General features: G+C 35.7%; 1 protein-coding gene across 5 annotated transcripts in view; it reads left to right on the forward strand.

Annotated features, from left to right (window-relative positions):
• HECTD2 (HECT domain E3 ubiquitin protein ligase 2) overlaps positions 1–20,808 on the forward strand; it is a 71,923-nt gene extending 51,115 nt beyond the window's left edge. For 2 of the 5 annotated variants that reach the window (XM_035024980.1, XM_035024988.1), the window contains one exon: positions 727–1,689. In XM_035024980.1, the coding sequence (XP_034880871.1) occupies positions 727–756 (30 nt within the window). In that variant the 3' untranslated portion in view covers positions 757–1,689. Of the gene's footprint in view, positions 1–726; positions 1,690–2,918; positions 3,027–3,870; positions 4,004–4,902; positions 4,992–8,386; positions 8,555–11,756; positions 11,832–12,457; positions 12,546–12,630; positions 12,738–14,017; positions 14,134–15,281; positions 15,426–18,361 lie in introns of those variants that run through there. The other 3 variants (XM_035024953.1, XM_035024962.1, XM_035024971.1) reach the window with 3 other exon arrangements.
• The last annotated feature ends 1,623 nt before the right edge of the window (positions 20,809–22,431 follow it).

Here is a 22,431-nt window from a genome sequence, read left to right on the forward strand (position 1 = left end):
CCCTCATCATATTATAAATAGAGCCGGAAGATTCAATACCTCTCACAGACCAAAGTACTGGGAACTTGTTGGACATCATGCCGTGGATACCATATTCCAGCTCCACGGTGGCCAGCAGAGCACTGGCGGATACTACAGCGAGCACACCGCTCAAACTGCTGCCGCATGTTCTAGGCTTTATGAAAATCAAACAGGAACAACCCCAAAATTAGGAGATGTACAACCTTGGGAAACTGAGAAATATGTCCAGGAGAGGTGAAAGATGTTTTATGGATTCTTAGGAAACCAAAAGGCATGGAGACCCATAGAAACTGGGGTAGCAGCCAGACTGGCTGTAGGCAGACCACCCAGCAGGATGAAGTTTATCTCTGGGCCTGTCCTTACGTGTCTCAGCCCAGCACAGGAAAACTTACGTATGCTATCTAAGAGAGATGGACTGAGTGAGCAGTTTTTCTTTTATTAGAGCTCTAGACTATACATTTCAATGCCCATATATTTTGAGTATCTGCTTTCGGGACACTCACTACTTTAAAAATTAGAGGGAAGGTTGGCAGTAGTCTTAAAGAGATCCTCAAAATAAAAAGAAATGATTTCCATGTCTTGTCCAAGAATATAAAAACATTCCTAAAGTATAAATTATAATACTTTAAAATGCTTTTAAAAATAAGAAATGTTTATTCTTCGGTAATTCAGTTCCCAGAAGGTGAGTATTTTTTTCTATCACAGAGCAGGACAAAAGAGTTGAGTGACTGGTGACATCCCAGAGCCAGCTCACACTGACTATGAGAATATTAGAAGAAACGTTATTGCCTGTGTGTACCAAGGGAGTTCCAAAGCCACTCTACCCCCCTGAAAAGTAAATTTAAACAGGTATATTTGGCATCAGAATTATTACTTAATCTCGGGTAGATATTGGCTCAAAGATTAGTCTATACAGCTAGTCATTTGGCAGTTTCTGTTAGCTGCATTTATGCAATTTCATGTGCCTTTTTAGTACTTTTTTACTTTGGGCTATGACTTTTTTATATTTGTAAAAAAAAGAAAATCTGAAGAGCTAGAAGTTTATCTCCGTTCCTCTGAGCAGTTTTCTGCCATGTCACTTACACCTAAAACATCAAATATCTCCTTTTATGGAATTTTCTTCTAATTAAAAGGAGAGTGGCAGCTGTAGGCTCTGTCACAGGCTGTCTTCCACCAAGCATGGACACAAGTGAGGAGAGATTGAAGAGTTAAGTGGCATTATCTGTTCTTATGGGTGTTTCCCAACATTTTAACTTGTAAACAGCCACACCACTTAGAATTAATGGCTGGTGATTCTATTGACACAAGGACAAACAGCCTTACAGGTAGTTAATGTAAACAAGAGCTTATATGGTATCTGAAGTTGCAAAAGAGATTCCCCAACCAAAAAGAACTTCCTCATCAGACTGGATCTAAATTCTACCTTCTAGGGATTACTTCTTTCCTTCGAAGCATTTTCTATTCAATATTCCTGATGGGAAGAGTAACCACTAAGCCTTGTCTACCATTAGCATCTTAGTATAAATTTGTTTGCTGGATATTTCCAGTGTGGTGGCTTTCCAGGAGCTAGACTATGAACATAACATAGGAAAGGGTAGGATAATAGGCCCATAACGTAGGATACCATCCCAGGAATAGAGATCTGTCTGAGCATCAATGGGAGAACCCAGAGAAGAAGAAAAAAAGCAAAACTATTAAAAGCCTTTAAATTAGAGAAATGACGTGCTCTGAATTAGACTGTTTTATTATAGTAATCTACAAAATCATGGACATAGCCTTATACAGATTTGTAGTATTAAAATTTTATCTACTAAAGCACTTCACTGCATTATTTAAAATGTCTGAAGTGTCATCTCTAGTCTACAATAATTTTTCTTTCCAACCAAAGAAGATGAAGTAGTCTGATAAGAATTATTTAATTAAATTAAATTCTATAAATTGTACAAGCATGTAGACTTCCTATGATACTTAACTATTTCTAATAGGTATTTTTAATGTGTTTTTTACATACTCATTACTTATATTTTGAAAAACCATAGATTTTTTTAAATTACCCCTATTTCCATTACCCAGACATTTCCATTACCCAAACATAACATACACAAACTGTTAATATTTTAGTAAATTTTCTGTTGATATTTCTTCTCTATATTATCTTTAAAAGGCAATAGAGTTGAAACAATTTTGTATACACACTTTTGTTCCCTGCTTTTTTCACTTGTACCTTTCTTAAATATTTTCCATGTTATTTACATAATTATAACCATCCATTTTAATAGTTGTATTATATTACATTAGATAGATACATATATTATATATTTCTAAAGTTTTGCTTTTATAGGTAGTGCTGTGATGAGCATATTTTTTTTTTCACTGCATATTTTTTGTGTTTAGAATTCCCAGAAGTGGAATTATTGGGACAAAGGGTATTAACATTGTTAATGTTTCTGATAAATGTTGACAAATTACTTTCTAAAAGTAGATTAACTGTGCTTTTCCAGTAAATTCAGTATCTAAAAAGCTTAAGCCAGGTTCATCATCAATAGTATATACCTCATTTCAAATGTTCCCATTTTATGTTTATACTTACTAAACAAGTAGCGTTGCTATTTGAGAGATGAGACATATGGAAATTGTAATGCAACATTCTTTACTATAGAAGGTGAATTATTTTTGGTCCTATATTTTGAACCCCCCTTTGGTTACCATTGCTTCAAAATGAAAAGATATATACAATTAATATATAATAATAATTTGTATAATTGAGTTTATGAAAATATTTATATGAGAGATGGCATAGAGAAGGATATAAGTGATTTTTACTACAGTGCTAAAATGTTTTAAATGAAATTATAGTTTAAGTAAAAGTACAAATGTTTGCTTTCTTTTTTAAATAGCAAAGTCTGGTGGATAAAGTATCTCGAAGACAGAGACCTGATATGAACATGTTATTTCTAAATATGAAAGTAAGACGGACACATCTGGTTAGTGATTCGCTTGATGAGGTATAGATCATTTATTCCAAAATGGTACTAATTGATTAAAGCTTTAAATAAATTCTACAATATGGTGTATTACTAAAGTCTTAGTAATCTGTTTTTCATTTTTGTATGCCAGTAAGTGTGCTTCCTCATACTCTGGTACCATCGTTAAAATCAGTTGTGTATTCACATAATAAGCCTTATGTTCATTATTTATATGTTTATTAATGGTTTGTTGTTAACTCCCCAGAAAAGGATTTTATGTAGAACACTTAAGTGAGCAATTTGTGTTTCTGAATATGTAACTTAGATTCTGGACCCACCTTTGTTACTTGTTGGGTATGTAACAAGTCATTTTAACTTCTCCAGGCCTGAGATTACTCATCTTTAGAATTAGAGGTCTGACCTCCAGGGGATATTGAGTGTACTCAGGCCCAAACCTACTTTGTTTGTACGGAGCTTCATGTATGTACAGTGCTTCAGCCAGATCTTCATGTGGCTATTATAAGATAATGGCTAATTTCATTATGTGATTTTTAAAATCAGGAAGGAAAGTTAAAGAAAAGGAAATGAAATATTTTATGATATAACCTGCTAAATTAAAATCTTGGAGGCAATATGATACCAGGAGACAGGAACTTTGGGCAAGGTACTTGACCCTCTAATTCTTTCTCTTGATCTCTACAACAAACATAATAATGTTTAATTCACACAGTAACTGACAAATTATTGGATGAATGGATGGAGTGAGTTTTGTGACATTGTAAATAAAGATAAAGATTGCCTAATGCATTTCCCAGAATTAAAAAAAGTTAATTTCCTTTTTACTGCCCTTTGTTCTTCTCTACCATATAATTTTTTCAAATAGTTAACCCGGAAAAGAGCAGACTTAAAAAAGAAGCTGAAAGTTACATTTGTAGGGGAAGCTGGTTTGGACATGGGTGGCTTGACTAAAGAATGGTTCCTTCTTCTAATTCGCCAAATTTTTCATCCAGATTATGGTGAGTATTCAGTTTTTATGAACAGTGTTTCTTCATAATTGTTAGATTAAGTAGGCACTCTTATTTTTAACCTACCCTATGACTTTATAGATTTTTTTGTCAACCATAAATGTTGAGTAATTTAAGGATTGTTATTTACATTTTTAAAAGTGAGCAAACTGATGATTGAAATGTTCATTATCTTACTGGGAATCCTACACAATAAAGACTGAAAGTATATATTTGCAAGGCAGCATCCTCATCTTTCCTGAATAAACTAAATGCATAAAAATTTGTCATTGAAATAAAGAACATTCAGAATTTAAAAACAAGACTGTAGTTTGCTCTACACTAATATTTGAAGACTTTTTCACTAGATTTTGAGCCATTTTGATAAATAAGAATCCATTAAATAATTTTTAAGACAAAAGTAAGCTTTGAAATTTAAATTTTATCTTATTTAGAGAAAACACCTATATAATCCTTAGTGTCTATAAAAGATTTTTCTTCAAAGAGAGTTTTAAGTGTTTTTCTTACTCTTTGTTTTGTATATATGTATATATAACCTCTTTCTGGCAATGGAAAATAGAGATGACATGGATGAATTAAAATCTCCAGATAATCCTCAAAATTAATTTTGATCATAACTTATAAAACTATCGTTTTTATAAAAGAAAATCAACTGATTTAGTTTTCTCTTTTTAACCCATTTATACCCTTGGTTCAGGATGCCAATAAACAGTAAAATGCTCTTACACATCATTGTGCATATATTTTATATATTTTAACATGAAAGATGGTCTGTAATGGAACTATTGCTGAAATGTCTTGCTTCTAATAGATGAGATATTATGTACATTTTTAGTACTTTGATTTTTTTTAATCAGTCATGCTAATGAAATTATGTTTCTTTTTTTCAGGCATGTTTACATATCACAAGGATTCACACTGCCATTGGTTTAGCAGTTTTAAATGTGATAACTATTCTGAATTCCGATTGGTTGGAATTGTATCCTTTAAACGTTCCACTAGGAGGTGCTAGTACACTAGAGATTTTAAATTTTATCTGAATTTTGGAAAGCTGTTCACATTAAGCCTTTTATTCAGATTTAACATTCTTGTCAAAATTACTAATAGATTTTCAATTATTTGCAGTATCACAGCTGTATGTCACCAGACTTAATTAATTAAAAGGAATTATGAATTTTTTATATTTTTCTCTGAAAAGATCTCAAAATAAAAACAGTTATTTCCTATTTCATATATTATCTGATTTATCAGAAAATTAGGACATTTTTAAAATTAAAGTATATTTTCCATTCGTAATGAGCTATTTTTCTGTTCTTTTACTTTGTGCTTATTTCGCTTAGTTTAATAAATTGAAATTGTGGAAATTAAATCTAGGTCTTTAATATGCCCTTAACTCTGGAAACGTCCACACAAATTAAAAACTGAATGGAATGGGAATATTGAAAGTATATGGCCTTATTGTATAGTGTTTTTAAAATTATATAAATCCCTGTGCCATCCTCTGATCCCTGTCAGGTGTAGTGGAGACAACATTCCTGCATTGGGTAGGGGATTGGAAAAGATACCTGCCACATTAACTTTTTTAATTTTAAGAAATATAATTGTCTGTGGAAGAAAGGAGGGAAGAGTAAATAAATGAGCAAGCACTGGAGATACCTATGTTAAAAGAGAGGAAAATATCCAGCTTTAAAATGTTTACCATCTAGCTGGACAGATGACCACCAATTCAAGGTCATCTGATTCATGACTCTTTGACATTAAGTGCTAAGGAGTTCTGAGAAGGAAAAGAGTCAGTGTATTCTTCCCAGACAAGGTAGAGGTTTAAAAATGGAACAGTTCTATCTGATTAGCACAGGGCTGGAGAGAGTAGGACACAGACTTAGGAGAATGGCTAGAAACCAGGCTGTATTGTCCTGGGCTTGTTACAGAGAAGTGTGCAGGCCCCTTGATTGAAGCAGAGGGCACCCTGAGTTACAGAGGACACCTTGAGCAAAGGAATCAGGAGTGATCTTAGGGCTTGGAATGTTCAGTTGCATTTGTTGAAATAAATCCTGAGGAATGTATATTAAGATTGGGAAAGTGGATGGAAGAAAAGTTAGCAGGGAGAAAACTGCACATTAAGATGGTAAACTACTTTGAAATTTTATATATGTCGTCATGTCCAAAGGTCCAGAGCACCAAGTTCCACAATCTGGAGTGCTCGTCAGTTCTTAGACGTCTATATTTATAGTGTTATCTACAGTGATCATTTGTTGAATGTTTCAGTTTCACTGAAGGCCTGAGTCATCAGTACTTCTCACTACACTACGAGCTATTTGAATTCCCTGATATATATGTTTGTCATACTTTACATTCTTATCACAGCTTAGATTTGGATGATATTTTGACTTTCTAATATTTATAATGCAGTATTAGATCTTATTTAGCTTAAATCACATTTTTAGAATGGTGCTATCCATAAAATCATAAGTTTACTAATTGGCTTCTTTTGCAGTAGGCACTAGTTTCTATTGAATCATTACCCAAAAGAGTGAGCACATTAAGAATATTTACATATGCTGCATATTTCCAGTTAATTAATTAAATCTAAACTTAAATGATTATAGCCACTACCATCTCATTATTATGTGTATTTATCTCACATGCACACTCACAAAAATACTATAAAAAGTGAGATTGATGCCCAAAAAGCATGATAATGTATAGGAAATATATAGGAAAAATGTGACATGATAATGGATTATGATCGTGTAAGTAGGTGATAGATCTAACAAAGGTGAGAAGTAAAAATTGAGAACACACATTCTATATTGAGAAAATATAGTTAGTTCTGTACATATTTTCACTTTAAGTTTCAGGACCAGAGATTTGTTGTTCTAGTAGTCCTGCCAGCATTGCATTCCTAATACTTCAGTTTTAAATATAGTAAGGCTTTGGAGTTTACAAGAAATGTTATATAGTGAAACCTGTAATAATAATTATAAAATGTTTTGAAGATTGCATGAAGAGCCATAATATAACAATTTTTTTAAACTAGAAATGCTTTCACCAAAAGGGCCATTGAAACAGGGTTTTTAAAATCTACCCTGTTTGCACCACCTGATGCCTCAGTGGTCCAGCAGAATTTCCCCATCCTTGTCTCGTCCTTGCTTCAACCAGCACGGGCTGACTTAGTGTGAAATGAAACACTGTAGTCTGCATATGAAACTGCCCTGTGGCAAATCTTACGGGGCTACTTCCTCATCTGCTAAGAACCTGCCTTTAGGGTTATAAATTTTTTTTTTAAGTTTTAATGAAAAATGCTTAGAACTTGTCCCTGTGGTAGATGATCATAAATGGTAACCATCATAGTATTATGGTCACTATCATTGTTGCTATTATCACAAGTATGGAAGTATATTAGATCTCATTTTCAGTATCTCTCTCTAGAATACAATGCTCGGTCTCTGTTGATATGGTTACCTATAAAATAATATATCTATTCCTTAAATTACTATTAACTTTCATTCTGCCTTGGCAAATTGAAATACTCGTTGTCTTCCAATTTTTAAAAATGATTTTCAGTAATTTATCCAGCCCATATGTTTAGATTTCTTTTTGAGCCTATAAAATTAATGACTTCTTTAATAACTTGATATAATACTCTTTATTTGACAGCTGAAATATGACATTTAAAACCCCTCTTTCAGCAAATGGATAAGTTACATTCTGCCATATAAGTAATAAATAAAATGTAATTGGGTAGGGTGTATATACATATAACATCTGTAGTTTTTAACCTCAACACTTTGGGTACACTCCAAGTAATAAAAGCCTTTCAAGTATTTCTGTAGGAGAGTAATTGTCTTGTTAGCCTATCAGTAGCGTGTGCGTACATCTGTGTGTATGTGTGTGTAATTGTCCGTGTCCATATGTTTATTCGGTTCAGCTCTCTTTACATAGTCTGTATTTAGTTTTAAAATAGTTAAAATGATAACCAAAATTAGTAGTGTATTCTGCATTGGGTTCTGAATAAATTGCTCCTTCTAATTATAAAATCACCAACATCATTTAAACTTAGAATAAATTTAGAAAGTGTTTTCTTGTATGTCAAATAACTTATGAAATGTCTGAAATTGCTGTCTGTTGTGATCTTAGATAAATTTTTCTGGGGAAATTATCAAATACTATCAACCGACCCCGCCCCCCTTTTCACATGACTTTTGGTAATCAAGGAATTATATTCTGTAAAATAAAGGGAAAATAAAGAAAAAGAAGTATGTGGGATTAATTAAAATCAGTGTTAGGTCTGAAAGAAGTATGCAAGAAATAGATTGATGCATAATTCAAAACTCATTTGTTGTCATGGATTTTATGTTAATGCTTAACATTCAGTATGCATAGCTTATGGGACTAGCTGTTTATAACAGCATTACCTTGGATATTCGTTTCCCCCCCTGCTGTTACAAGAAATTATTGAGCCCTCCCATCATTCCTAGTGATCAAAATATACCAGTAGGCATCTGCAGTGTGACCACTGACGACTTGTGTCAAATTATGCCTGTAAGTATAAAGTTATTAGCATCTTATTCCTTAATGCTAAATCATCTCTCTTCCACCTGAAGTCTTTCTCCTAATGCTATTCTTATTTTTAAATATAGTTTCCCTCTACCTATGTTACCCATCTCCTTCTTCATCTAGCTTTCTCCTTCCTCCTAGAGAGAGATCACCCACTTTGCTGCACTCCTAAGCTCTTACAGCATAGCAGAACAGGCTTTGAAATGAGAGAGATAGAGATTAGAATCCAGGCTCTGCCACTTACTAGCTCAGTGAAGTTGGCTAAGTTGTTTAACCTTTATAGCTCTAGTTTCCTTATGTGATCAGTGGGATAACAAAACTTATATACGGAGCAATTATATGAGATAATAAAGCCCTTAATACTTGATTACTTCTGTGGATTCTTATTAAGATGATACTGTGCTATATCAGTAACAGTGTCTGCAAAAACATCTCCAAAATAAATACAACAAATGAATTTCATGGTACTGCCTCTTATAACATTCCTCTGTTCAGAAATTAGATTTCTCATCATCAAATTTAATCAAAGATTAAAATTTAGTAGAGGAGGAGATACTATACATACCCTTCTGATAATCCCCTATAATAATATTATTTTTTACAGCTGAGTTTTGATAACTGTTGGTCAGCAGAAAATTCTTGGTAATATCTTTAGCAAATAGCCTAGATGTGGAGAATCTCTGTTGCTAAGTATTCCTATCTAAATATCCCTGTGTTTTAATGATCCAGGGAGTTTGGTGTAGGAGTTGCCTTCCTGTGGAAGTTGAGAAATCTCTCCAGAACATGTTTGGTTAGAAAACTACTCTTCATACTCCCCAGGGGGTTGATATCAGACACATTTTTGGAAGTTGGGTTTAGGATATTTTCAATTAAGGGCATAAATCCACATTTTTGTAAGACTTAATAGTGGGGCACCTCAGTGGCTCAGTCGGTTGGGCATCCAACCCTTGATTTTGGCTCAGGTCATGATCTCAGGGTCATGAGATCGAGCTCCGAGTGGGGCTCTGTGCTGGATGTGGAACCGGCTTAAGATTCTCTCTCTCCCTCTGCCTCCATGTGCCCCCCCCCCCCACTGGAGCATGCACACTCTCTCAAAAAGAAACAAAAAACAAAACAAAACAAAAATGACTTAATAGTTAGAAAAATAGTATGATGTGAGAGTGCACAAGTTAATAGAGTGGACTCTGATTAAGAAACTGAAAGTTTGGGGCGCCTGGGTGGCTCAGTCGGTTAAGCGTCTGCCTTCGGCTCAGGTCATGGTCCCAGGGTCCCGGGATTGAGTCCCGCATCGGGCTCCCTGCTCAGTGGGAAGCCTGCTTCTCCCTCTCCCACTGTCCCCTGGCTCGTGCTCTCACTCTCTCTCAAATAATAAATAAAATCTTTAAAAAACAACGACGACAACAAAGTTCTCCCTTCTATAGTCTTGTATCTGCAGCACACCAGCTATGACTCTGGATTATTCACTTAATTTTCTTACCTGTAAAATGTTGGGAATAGACTAATCTCTGAGTACCATCTCATTTTAGATTTTTGTAATTTTTTTAATTGCACATACTAAGTTTCTGTCAAGTTTTTTACCAATTTTCTAATTTTATTACTAGTTTTTGCCAATAAATTGCCTAATTTTATGATTAAAACTATTCAAATTTGACTCATTTAGAGCCAGCTTTTTTTTGGTTAATAATGGATATTTTATGAATGACTACACTGAAATATTATTTTATATTATGGAGCTGAAGTTTTCACTGTGCTAATTTCATATTCTTATGTTGGCCCTTTAATAATGAATCAAGATTCCTACAGCGTGGTGCTAATAAATGCAGTAATATTCCACTGTTTCCTTAGACAAACCACCAGGATTGTCCTGCGGCAACAATAAGAAATCTTCCCAACCTTAACTTTGTGAAAATTACTCTTGAGGGTTTTAGTTCAGAACAGAGGAGACTCGAGCATATCCTTGAATCAGCAACTGTGATATCTCTTCTGCTTAAGTCACTCCCAAATATGTTGTATTAAATAGGGCCAGGAAGGGTATTCAAATGGTGTGTAAAAACAGTATTCAGTATATTCACACACTCTTTATCTAATTATAGGTTTACAAAATCCTAAAAAGTTTATACAGGTAATTAATAGTATTTTAGAAATAGCATATTATATTTAAGAGTCTAAGATTGACAATATAGGTAAACAAAAAATAATTCTCCACAAAAATAGGGGTTTGAAAATACAAAGTCTGGAAATAAAGGGCCTATAATCCCAAATAAAACAGATCTGAATACATAACTTCATAACCTATTGACTTTGTATTTTGTCATTAAAAATTTCATCTCTGAAAGATGATGGTAAGTCCTTTCCCCTGGGTTCACCTGGTAGTCTCTGGAGTTCTTAAAAATTGCAAACTCCCAATTATAATTTTCAGCATTCATGATTTTTATTAATAATTGAAGCAAATGATGACAGTCATGCCATATCTATGCCAGCCTAGATTTGTATAAAAATTTCTGATTTTAACAGAATGGAAAATTTATTATGTATTTAAGATCATTCTATGCTGTTGTTTACCTTTTCCTCTAATAGTTAAAAATAAATTAAAACTTTAATTTTGTTCATAAAACCTGAAAAATATCTTTAGATATTGGGTCAGTTTTTCTGTTTGTAAATCTTTGTTCACGGATATCATGAGTCATAGGAAAATACTACTTCTGCTGTTCCCAACTCTGGGGGGAAGAGAAGGGCACTGTAACCGAAATGTAGAAACCATGTGGCATGTATGAACTGTGTTTTGATGCTTAAAAGATGAATCCTAAGACAGCAGATTTTTTAAGAATATACGTTGAAAAATACTACGAATTCATAAATAGTAATGTTGCTGATAGCAGTGAATTATGATGGAGACTGTGCTCTTCACTCACTGCATAAGAACAGATTCGAGTTAATGCTTCTGTCATTTGAACTGGATGTTTTCCTCTTCTGTGACTTCCTGAGTTTTTCCGAGCCTTTCACGTGGTAGAAATCATTAACAAACATTTTGTGCCCTGGAAAAATATATCCCAAATATTATCTTTAGTTCAAAATCTGAAAGAGTATATCTACTCTATCTCACATGAGTTCACTATGGTAGATCTGCTTAACTATTTTAGGTAATATTATTTGATTAAAAACACAGGTAACAGATTTCTTTTTACAGGAGTTGGCCCATGGGTTAAGTGAACTCCTATCCTATGAAGGCAATGTTGAAGAAGATTTCTATTCGACATTCCAGGTACCGTTAAGGGCAAATAGCTTTCCGTTAACCAGGTATTTCATATATGAAAAATGCCATTTGTTATTCAATATCTATCATTAGAAAAGAGGAACGAGGATTAATCAACACGCACCATCCCTTATCACAAAGGTTCTTAACCTGATAATGCAGAGACAATACAGCAGACACGTGTAGAGGACCAGTCAAGGAAAGTGCCTAAAGAAACTCCCCAAGGGTGCAGGTACTCTGCTAGGCACCTGGCATATTGACTTAATTCAGCTACCTTCTCAGAGCTTTTCAGCTTCTAAAAAATAAGCCTCTCCTGTAGCTTCAGTACAAGAAGTTAAGAGCAGAAACTAATGGATCAGACCAAAATGGTCTCATTTCCTCTCCCCTAACAGTAATTGGGAGATGGAAGTCAGAGTAATCCACAGAGCTCCAAAGACCTGAGTGTTACCTAAACGGCCACATAAGTCGATGAACAGCAGTAAGGTATTCAGCTGTGCTCCACGGAGAGGGTTAAGTCCCTGCAGTTTGGGGGGGGGGGGGGGGGGGTGTTCTTAAATTTTTATGAACCTGTTCCTGGAAGCCTATTATTATATTAACCATACCAATAGATATCTTGTGTTGGAATCTCCCAACAGGTTTTTCAAGAAGAATTTGGAATAATTAAATCCTACAATTTAAAGCCAGGTGGTGATAAAATTCCAGTTACCAATCAAAATAGGAAAGGTAGGTAGACACCATTTCTTAATTGAAATGCATGAATATTTATCATTTACTTTTACTGTCTGATGGATGTAAAATTGCCTTCCAGAATATGTGCAGCTTTATGTTGACTTTCTCCTCAACAAATCCATCTATAAGCAATTTGCTGCATTTTATTACGGATTTCACAGTGTGTGTGCTTCAGATGCCCTGATGGTGAGTTTAAAGCTAAATGATGCTTTCGATGTTGTAATACTTTGATAGTGACAGGTAAGTCCTTAAATAGATAAGCTTCTAAAATAGGAAATACTTTTTACTTTTTAAAGGTAGAGCTAGAAGTAAAAAGGGCTTTCTCGTTTCAGCCTTAATTCCGTAACGGGAGAAAAGCCCAGTCAACTCCCTTTTTCTTTCCTTGAGCTCTGTCTTACACTATGTCTTTCGGGGCTTTAAGAATTTTCCTGAAGAGTAGATGAAGAGATCCCATCGGCTCAAGTTCTCAATACTGAGGGACAAAGCACAGAAAACAGAGTTAACATGTAAGCCCCAGGGCCGAAGCCACAACTTCTGATTGAGGAACATATTTATAACTGCTTCCTGCTTTTACCCATAGGAAGTAGTGTGTCCTCAGAGTCAGGATGAACTCTGGTTGGTCTGACATGCCTTAGCCAGGTGAAGGTGGGTCAGTGCCATTTAGCACACCATGGCAGATAAAAGTCAGTGAGAGTCTTCTCAAGAAGCCCTGCTCTCCGCCAGCTACGCAGGGGGCGCTAGTCATGCCACGGGCATCTCCCCTCAGTTTTAGTATGTGCGTTTGGAGGAAGGTCTTGGTCTTCCATCTGAGTTATTGTTACAGGAGAGAACTGGTTTTAAGGTAACCTCTGTCACGTTTTTGTTGTTAAAAGCACCTTTGAAAAAGGAGCACTTACATTGAGCTCTAACTGGGTTTTGTCTGTGACACGCTGCTACTTGTGGGGATGGAGGGAGGGAAAATAAGAATTAAATGGCACAGCATGGTCTCTGTTCTTAAGTTTTAATCTCTTTAGGTGAGGGACAACTTATGTAGGTGAAAAAACCAGTGAACTACACGAGGCAGACTATAACCAAGTACCCAAACTCTACAGTGCCCCTAGGAGGCATGTGGTCTATTGGAAGGAGGCTGGAATAAGCTAAGAGAGTTTCAAGCAGGCCTGAGGGGGTGGGGAAGAGTTGTCATTTGAATTCATGCTTAGTCATCTGCTTGTTTTTCTGGCAAACTGCTCATTACTATTTGCAAAGGGAAGAGCCTCATAGTTTGACAAGATTTATAAATTTTCAGGAGCAAAAATATCTTAACCTCAGGAGAAAACTAAAAATGGAGATTTTTTCCTTAATAAAAATGGCTTGGTTTACTATAAAGAAGTCATATGTTTTGTAATTTGATTCAGTGAAGATAGTTCCAATTTCATTTTTTTAATCCTCACTTTTTATTATCATTTTTGGAAAATAATTATTGGCAGCTGCTTCGTCCAGAAGAGGTTGAAATTCTGGTCTGTGGAAGTCCCGAACTGGACATGCATGCTCTGCAGAGAAGTACTCAGTATGATGGCTACGCAAAAACAGACTTAACTATAAGGTTAGCACATTCTACTTCTGAGAGTCAGCTTGCTGGAGAGGGGATGAAAGAGAGTGTAACTTATTTGTATCATTTATAATCTTTGAATCAAGTAAGTTAGCTGAAATATTGTAGAGTCCCACACTGCCTTATTTTATCTTTAGAAAGTAATGTGAGAATATTAAATATGAAATCACTTAGCAGTCCCCTTGGGAGAAAATGATATAAATAAGTTTATACAAGAGTATAGAGATTCGTTTTTAAATCTTTTTTTAGAGAGAGAGCGTGTGAGCTGGGGTGGGGCAGTGGTAGAGAGAGAACCTTAAGCAGGCTCCTCACCCAGCGCAGAGCCCAACATGGGGCTCGATCTCATGACCCTGAGATCATGACCTGAGCCAAAATCAAGAGTCAGATACTTACCCTACTGAGCCATCCAGGTGCCCCAAGATTTTACTTGTTTAAAAAATGACTTGGGGGGTGCCTGGGTGGCTCAGTCGTTAAGCGTCTGCCTTCGGCTCAGATCATGATCCCAGGGTCCTGGGATCGAGCCCCACATCAGGCTCCCTGCCCAGCGGGAAGCCTGCTTCTCCCTCTCCCACTCCCCCTGCTTGTGTTCCCTCTCTCGCTGTCTCCTCTCTCCGTCAAATACATAAAATAAAATCTTAAAAAAAAAAAAAAAATGACAGGTTCTAGAATTTCAGGGATGCTATACTAAATAAATAGCATTTTACTAGCATTGTGCTGAAAAAAAATAAGGCTTGTAAATTATAGAGGAGAAGAATGGCTTTTGTACTATCTACTGTTGGACTACTTTTATAATTCTATAAAGATGTTACTTTTGGGGTGCCTGGGTGGCTCAGTTGGTTAAGTGTCTGACTCTTGATTTCAGCTCAGGTCTTGATCTCAGGGTCGTAAGCTCAAGCCCCGCATTGGGCTCCATGCTGGGCATGGAGCCTACTTTAAAAAAAAAAAAATGTTACTTTCATAATAATGTTAGTCAAAAATCTAATTCATATATAGAAGCTTGTCGTTCCTTAACTTCACATGAAGGGCTATTATGTATGTTTAAGGGAAGTTTTTTTCCTTAGAGCTTACTTTATATTACTTTATTCTGATCTGCAGGATTTTTGACAAGACATTTTATATAAATTTCCTTTGGTGTTCTTTAGATATTTTTGGGATGTTGTGCTTGGATTTCCTCTTGATCTTCAAAAGAAGTTGCTACATTTTACTACAGGAAGTGACAGAGTACCTGTAGGAGGAATGGCTGACTTGAACTTTAAAATCTCAAAGAATGAAACTTCTACTAACTGGTAAATTTCCAGATTGTAATTTTATTTTTAATCTGTAGGTTTTGCTAATAATAATATGTTTGGAATTAGAGGATTCTTTCAATCAGAAGTCATTTTTGTAGGAAAAAAATCTTGGGAGTAAATACAACCTTGAAATGAGAGAGAGTATGCATTAAAGTTCTCTATTCATTTTTGAGATTTACCAATACCAATAATTCCTTTCTGTCAACTTTTTACTTTGCTAAGTCAACTGCTTTGTAGTCTCTTTTAGAATCTAGCTGGCTTTTAGTTGTACATTGTATAATGTTCATTCTTATTTAAAGGTGTTTTTTATTAAAAATATTAAGGTGAGTTTTTTGGCTTGTATTTTAGTTAGTACAAGAAATCCTCTAGTTAGTAGTCCTTTTTTTTTTTAATCTAGTGTGCTTTGCATATGAAAGTAATAATGATGGCTTTGAATGATGGCTTTGTTTTCTAATATTATTGATGGGTTGATGCTGATCTACTTGTTTTTCCAAACACCTTATAATTTCTAGAGCTGATTTGAGTAGACGCTGCTTTTATTAGAATCCTAGTTTTCTCCCACCCAATATATTCCCTGAGCTTTGTCAGCTCTTCCTTTCATTTTAGACCTGGACTCTGTCCTTTCCTTTCCCACGGCCACCACCCTGGTGTAGTTGTTTTTAGCCTCATTCCTAGCTTATTGAAATAGCCTTCTTCCTGGTCTACTTGCTCAGATTCTTCCCTTTTTAATTATTTTATCTTATTAAATTCATTTTCCTTAAAACTGCTTTGCTTATGGTATTTCCTTGGGCCATAATAGCTTTATTACTGCTCTCCTTCAGTTTAAGTTCTAGACTCTAGAGCCTGTCCAATAAAGCTCTACAGTCCTCTCCCCAAGATTACATAGCAGTTTTCCTTTCTTGTCATGCTTTAGTCAGCAGGCTATTTTGCTATTCCTTAGACACATTTTTTCCTTTCCTCTTTCATACTTTAAGTGGTTCTTTCAATACATGACATTCACTTGCTGTATCTCCACTCAAGAAAGTTCTACCCCTCCTTAAAGACCCAGTTTCCCATCAACTTCCTCCGTAAAGCCAAAAATCATCATTCCTTTGATTCACTTCTCAAATATTTTATAGAAATCCTATGTCACTTAGCATCTTGCACCTTTATCTTAGTCATTTAGCCCCTCAAGGCAGAGGCCATATATATAACAAATATTTATATATGTATATATATAATTAAGAAATGTCTAAATAAGATTTACATTGAAAGACCTAAAATGAAAAAAAATTCAAAAGAAGCTTTTTTTAAGGTTATATGCTTATTTACTTAACAGAAATTAGTTTTTCAAAATATTGACAAACAAAAATATTGTCAATTTAAAAAGAGTAACCTGAGGGGTGCCTTAGTGGCTAAGTTGGTTAAACGCCCAACTCTTGATTTTGGCTCAGGTCTTGACCTCAGTGTCGTGAGTTCAAGCCCCTCATTTGGCTCCATACCCAGCGTGGAGCCTACCTTAAAAATAAGTAAGTAAGTAAATAAGTAAATAAATAAATAAATAAATAAAAGGATAATGTGAGTAATGTAATTTAATACAAAAGTGATATCACACGTGGAGTCTACCTTAAAAATAAGTAAATAAATAAATAAATAAATAATAAAAAGGATAATGTGAGTAATGTAATTTAAGACAAAAGTGATTATTACACCTAAACTTTTCCTATTGTTATTTCAGAGATTATTTCGTAAGCACATTTAGGCATGAATCTTCCACAACTCTAGGATTTGCAGTAGGACATTCACATAGATTAAATATAGTTGTCCATCAAAGATGTGTACATCACCATTGTAGATCCACTAGATTTTTGTTAAATAAGAATGTTAAATTTTTACATGGTAACAGTATTGGTGTGAGGTAAGGCTGATCTGGGTTTGATTAATGGGTCTACAACTTCACCAGCTCTATGGCGTTGAACAGATTACTTAACCTGTATGTTCCCATGTTTAGTTTCCCTCATCAGTAAAATGAGGATAACAAAAACCACTTTTTAAGTTGCTTTGAGGCTTAAATTAAACACTGCATATAAAAACACTTAGCACAATGCTTGTCGTAGACCAAGCACTCAATAAATGCAAACTGATTGTAATAATTTTAAATCTTTTAAAACAGGGCTGTCAAAGTTTAGTTTTTAATCCTACAAACTTGTTTGAAAATGTTCTTTTCTCTGGCACATTCCCCATTTTTATTCACTGACTTCTCCAATGGCTGTTTTGATGCTGCAAAGGTCCTAACGTCTGCAGGATGAAGGAAGGGCCTAGGAAAAGGGTAGCAATCTAGAGTGCAGATAGACAGTGTCATCAGGGAGAAGCTGGGGCTGGTCCAGAAGGTGCAGAGGATGGATGCCGCGTGTGCCTGAGGGCAGCAGCGCTGAAAGCACGGGCGTCAAGTATCCAGGAATGTTCTTTTTATTATTTTTGGACAGTCAAGACAAATAATAATAACAGTTGTATTATCCACTATTCTGCCGCGTGTTTTATGCGCATAGCTCTTTAAATCTTTTAAACAACCCACTTGGATAGTTTGCCCTGTGGTGACAAGGACACTGAGACGTGGAGACATGAAGCCACTCGAACAAGATCCCACGGCCAGTAAGTTGGGGAACCAGCATTCAAATTCAGATCTGCCTCCAACAGTAAAGCCTCTGGGATGCAAGTTTCACAAGAGCACAGGGACATTGGCCGTCTGGTCTGTAAACCCAGCCCCCGTGTCTAGAACAACGGTGCCATTACATAGTGGGTGCTCTGTAAGTATCTATTCAGTGAAGGAATTAAGGAGTTGCCTCTCGGCACAGCGAACTAGATTTGAGTCGGCCATGTTTGATCGTAGCTTTGCGCTGGTCCAGTGTGTATTGTGAGACTTGGTATCGCTAAAAAAAAAATTTTTCCCCTAGGTTGCCTGTGGCCCACACCTGCTTCAATCAACTTTGCCTTCCCCCCTACAAGAGCAAAAAGGACCTAAAACAGAAATTGATCATTGGAATTTCAAATTCAGAAGGTTTTGGACTTGAGTAACCTAGAAGACTTGAAATACATTTTATATGTAGCATTCACTTCCCTCTTATTGTGCCTTTAACCTTTTCATGTCTCTGTCTCCCAGCACCTTGACAAAGCTCACCAACTTTAAAATACTGATTTTTTTTTAAATCAAATACGGAATATGTTCAGTGGGGGAGGCATGATTTTCTAAGAACACAGAAATTGCTTGAGGAGAAGCCCAGATAGCAGAGACAGGTGTGGGTCCGGCCCTTCCTTTTTATAGCACTTTATGAGTCTCCATAGGTCGTTTCTCACAGGTGCTCCACTGGGAAAGCAAAGCGCAGTGAAGAACGCGCTGACCGCATAGTGGCGCCCGGTGGGGCCCGGTGGCACACACAGCTCCGTTCTCGTTCGTGCAAGGCATGTAGCCATATTTTCATATAGAGGTAAACAACAACAGCATAAATGCTGTTCACAGGGTTTGTTTCTTTTTGATATACTGGCTTTGGTCCTATAAGATTCTTTTCAACTGTTGCTGAAAAGCATGTAAATAACTACATATTAGCCTGAGAATAATGGGATTTTGATAGTGCCATTTATTGCTAAAAGATTTATTTTTACAGAGTAAATTCAGGGTTTTAGATGTGTATACAGCTTTTACAAATCAATAAAGATGATTGTACAAGAGTGTTAACTATTTTCAGACCAATTGGATTCGAGGTTCTGTTCTTTAAAGTAATGTTAGTCTGCATGCACATTGGCAGTAAGCTAGTTACTTTGAGTATTCTGTAATATTTGTATAATGATCATTTCTTCTTAAGGGTCAGAGCATTAGAGGGGAAATCAGATCTAACTAACTGTTGATAAATTAAGTCAATTACAAGCACAAAAGAACTGTTTTTATATATAATTTGATTGACGTACAAGGCTTATTTCTAATATTTTTTGATTACCCGTTGTACTGAAGCACTAATTTTGGGGAAAGGCTAGGGTAAGATATTTGACAAAAGTGACTACAATAATAACATCTGTGTCAAAATGATATAGCTTGGTGTAAAAATAAAGTTCAACATTTCGGCCAAAATGTTTGTATTTCACTGGATTCTGAATGTAGTAAATTCAAAAGTACCCTTTTTGGAGTTTCTCAATAAGTAGCATGTAAAAAGAAACTACATTTTAAGTCAGACTGTAAATGGTTTTCTTTTTATTTACAGCAAATGAAGCAGTTTTATTGGCATGTTACAAATATTTCACAATCGAGACTTCTTTATTATACTTTGATAGCTTTCCTTCAGGAAACTCTGAAGATACATTTGCAATAATAATGAAGCCAGCATTTAGTACCAGCATATGGTTCACAGGCAAATAATACTGTCCCCCGGTTTTTTCCTAGTTACACTGTTTTCTTATTGCCATGCTTCCTACACTCAACCAGCAGAATTGTTTTCGGGTGGAGGAACGAATCAACTCGTTCTCCTGTAGGGCTGGGGCCAATTCGCGAATCTTTGAGGACTAGGAATTCCTTCGTTTACTGTTCCCCTTGCGAAGGAAGTGACTCTGCTTTTCCATTGGGTGTACTATGTAAAGGATTTTTCTTCTTAAAAATCTTGGAAAAGCCTAAGAGAGTTAAAGGCATGTTGGTTTTGTTTTGTTTGCTCTGGTTCTTATCCATCTGCGAATAAAACTGCTTCTCTGTTAGACTGCTTGGACTAGAACGTAGGTTACTACTTACTAATAAGCACAAAAGAATCACGTATAAGAAATCAGATTTAAGTGTTTTAAATAAACAGAGTTTTTATTTGGTAGAGACGGAAAAATTGTGTTGGCTTGGTCTGCATGTTTAATGATGTGCTTGTTTATCGATAGCTCTGTCACTTTTAAATAAGTACACAAGCAAGCCAAATTTTTACATGACAAAGTCCATAAGGAACTAGAAAATTATTGTTGTCTGTTGTTATTAAGTTGAAATTTGTAACCATTTGTCACTTAATTACACATTGCCTTTATTTATTTATGTTGGTTTTGGTTTACAGTGTAATAATACCTCATTTTCTAAAAAAAAAAAACAAAACCACTACTGTCCTATTTCATTAATTTAAATAGCTAGAAAATTCATGTAGTTGCTTTTTTTAATATAATCTGTTAAGGAAGTCTTGATTTTTATATCTGCCACAGTAAATTAAAGCATTGTGCAGTATTTATCAGTATTTACAAAATGTCCTGTCCTTTTTAAATCTTTGCTTAATCATATTTTTGTCTGTATGATCAAAAGTTTTTAACAGTCTGTCTTTTTTGTACAAATCTGTATTGTATTAAGTTCATTTCTGGATAAAATTTTTCAAATATTAAAGTTATATAATCAGTCAGGCTTCAGCTCAATTTTTTAACATTAGGCAATTAATTAAAACCATAAGTTAAAAATATCTTATAAAAGCAAACTGTTCTCTTCATTACACCGTCTCTTAAACTAGTGCTTAGGAAAATTGCTAATACATAGAGCTTCAAAAGATACGTGTTGATGTTGACACCAGATAAAATCAACTTCTTTCACATTATTTTCTGTATGAAGTAATGTCTATCCAGTGTCTGGATGGTCACAGACCGTTCTGTCAAATGAACGTTAGAACGTCATGGAGGCCACCCAGAAAGGAACCAAGTATGACATTTCATTGGCCAACTTCAGATCTTAAGTATTCTTCCCCGAAACCATTAGTTTGGCCTTCCTCCCCTTGCCCACATCTCCTATGCTTAAGGAAAAGAAAGAGGAGATTATGAGAATGTAGGGGAGAATGTCATGAGTGATTCATGGAAGAAGAGAGCTGACTGATTCATGGAAGATAGGCAGCTGGGAGGGAGGAAGGAAGACCAGGGTGGGTTTTCCCAGTGGCAAATACACGATCAATTCACCCAGATGGCCACACAGCCTTTGGTCCGGTGTGGTGGTTACGAACAGCGCTTTGGAACCAGACTGCCTGGGTTTGGGTTTGCTCTTCACTAGTTGTGTTAGGCCAGTTACTTACTCTCCCCCGGCCTCAATTACCACATGAAAATAATTTGTAAATGGAAACAAAGCTCCCCATCTCGTAGGTGGGCTTGTAGGAGGATTAAATGAGTCGATGTGTGTAAAGCACACATGTGGCATATGGTAAACAACATGATAGGTGCAAGAGGCAGCATGGTGCTAATGTGATGACGTCATAAAACCACGGCTTCTGCAGCCTTCTGGAGGTTTTTGCCTATCAGACACTGGGGACAACCACAGGTAAAGAACACAAAGTGCTTCTGAGGCATTAAAATTGTGTTAGGAGAATATTTCTTATTCTAGAAACAGTGCTTTAGAATTTCTCCTTGTAGATGTCTCACTAGGCAAGGGTTTGTTTTTTGTTTTTTGTTTTTTTTGCATCAATTTCTCTGTATTCTATTTTTTAATTTAAATTCAATTAATTAACATATAATGTATTATTCGTTTCAGAGGTAGAGGTCAGTGATTCATCAGTCTTGTATAATACCCAGTGCTCATTACATTACATGCCCTCTTTAATGCCCGTCATCCCCTTATCCCACCACCCCCCCAGCAACCCTCAGTTGACTAAGTCTCTTACAGTTTTTCTCTCTCTCTGATTTCGTCTTTTTTATTTTTCCCTCCCTTCCCCTATGATCCTCTGCCTTGTTTCTTAAATTCCACATGAGTGAGATCATATGATAATTGTCTTTCTGTAAATGACTTATTTCACTTAGCATAATACCCTCTAGTTCCATCCACATCACTGCAAATGGCAAGATCTCATTTTTTGATGGCTGAGTAGTATTCCATTTTACATATACACCACCTCTTCCTTATCCATTCATCTGTCGATGGACATCTCGGCTCTTGCCACAGTTTGGCTATTGTGGACCTTGCTGCTATAAACATTGGAGTGCAGGTGCCCCTTCGGGTCCCCACATTTGTATCTTTGCGGTAAATAGTAGTGCAATTGCTGGGCCA

Source organism: Mirounga leonina, unplaced genomic scaffold (assembly GCF_011800145.1).
Source record: "Mirounga leonina isolate KUSES-001 unplaced genomic scaffold, KU_Mleo_1.0 Mir_114, whole genome shotgun sequence".
NCBI classification, from domain to species: Eukaryota; Metazoa; Chordata; class Mammalia; order Carnivora; family Phocidae; genus Mirounga; species Mirounga leonina.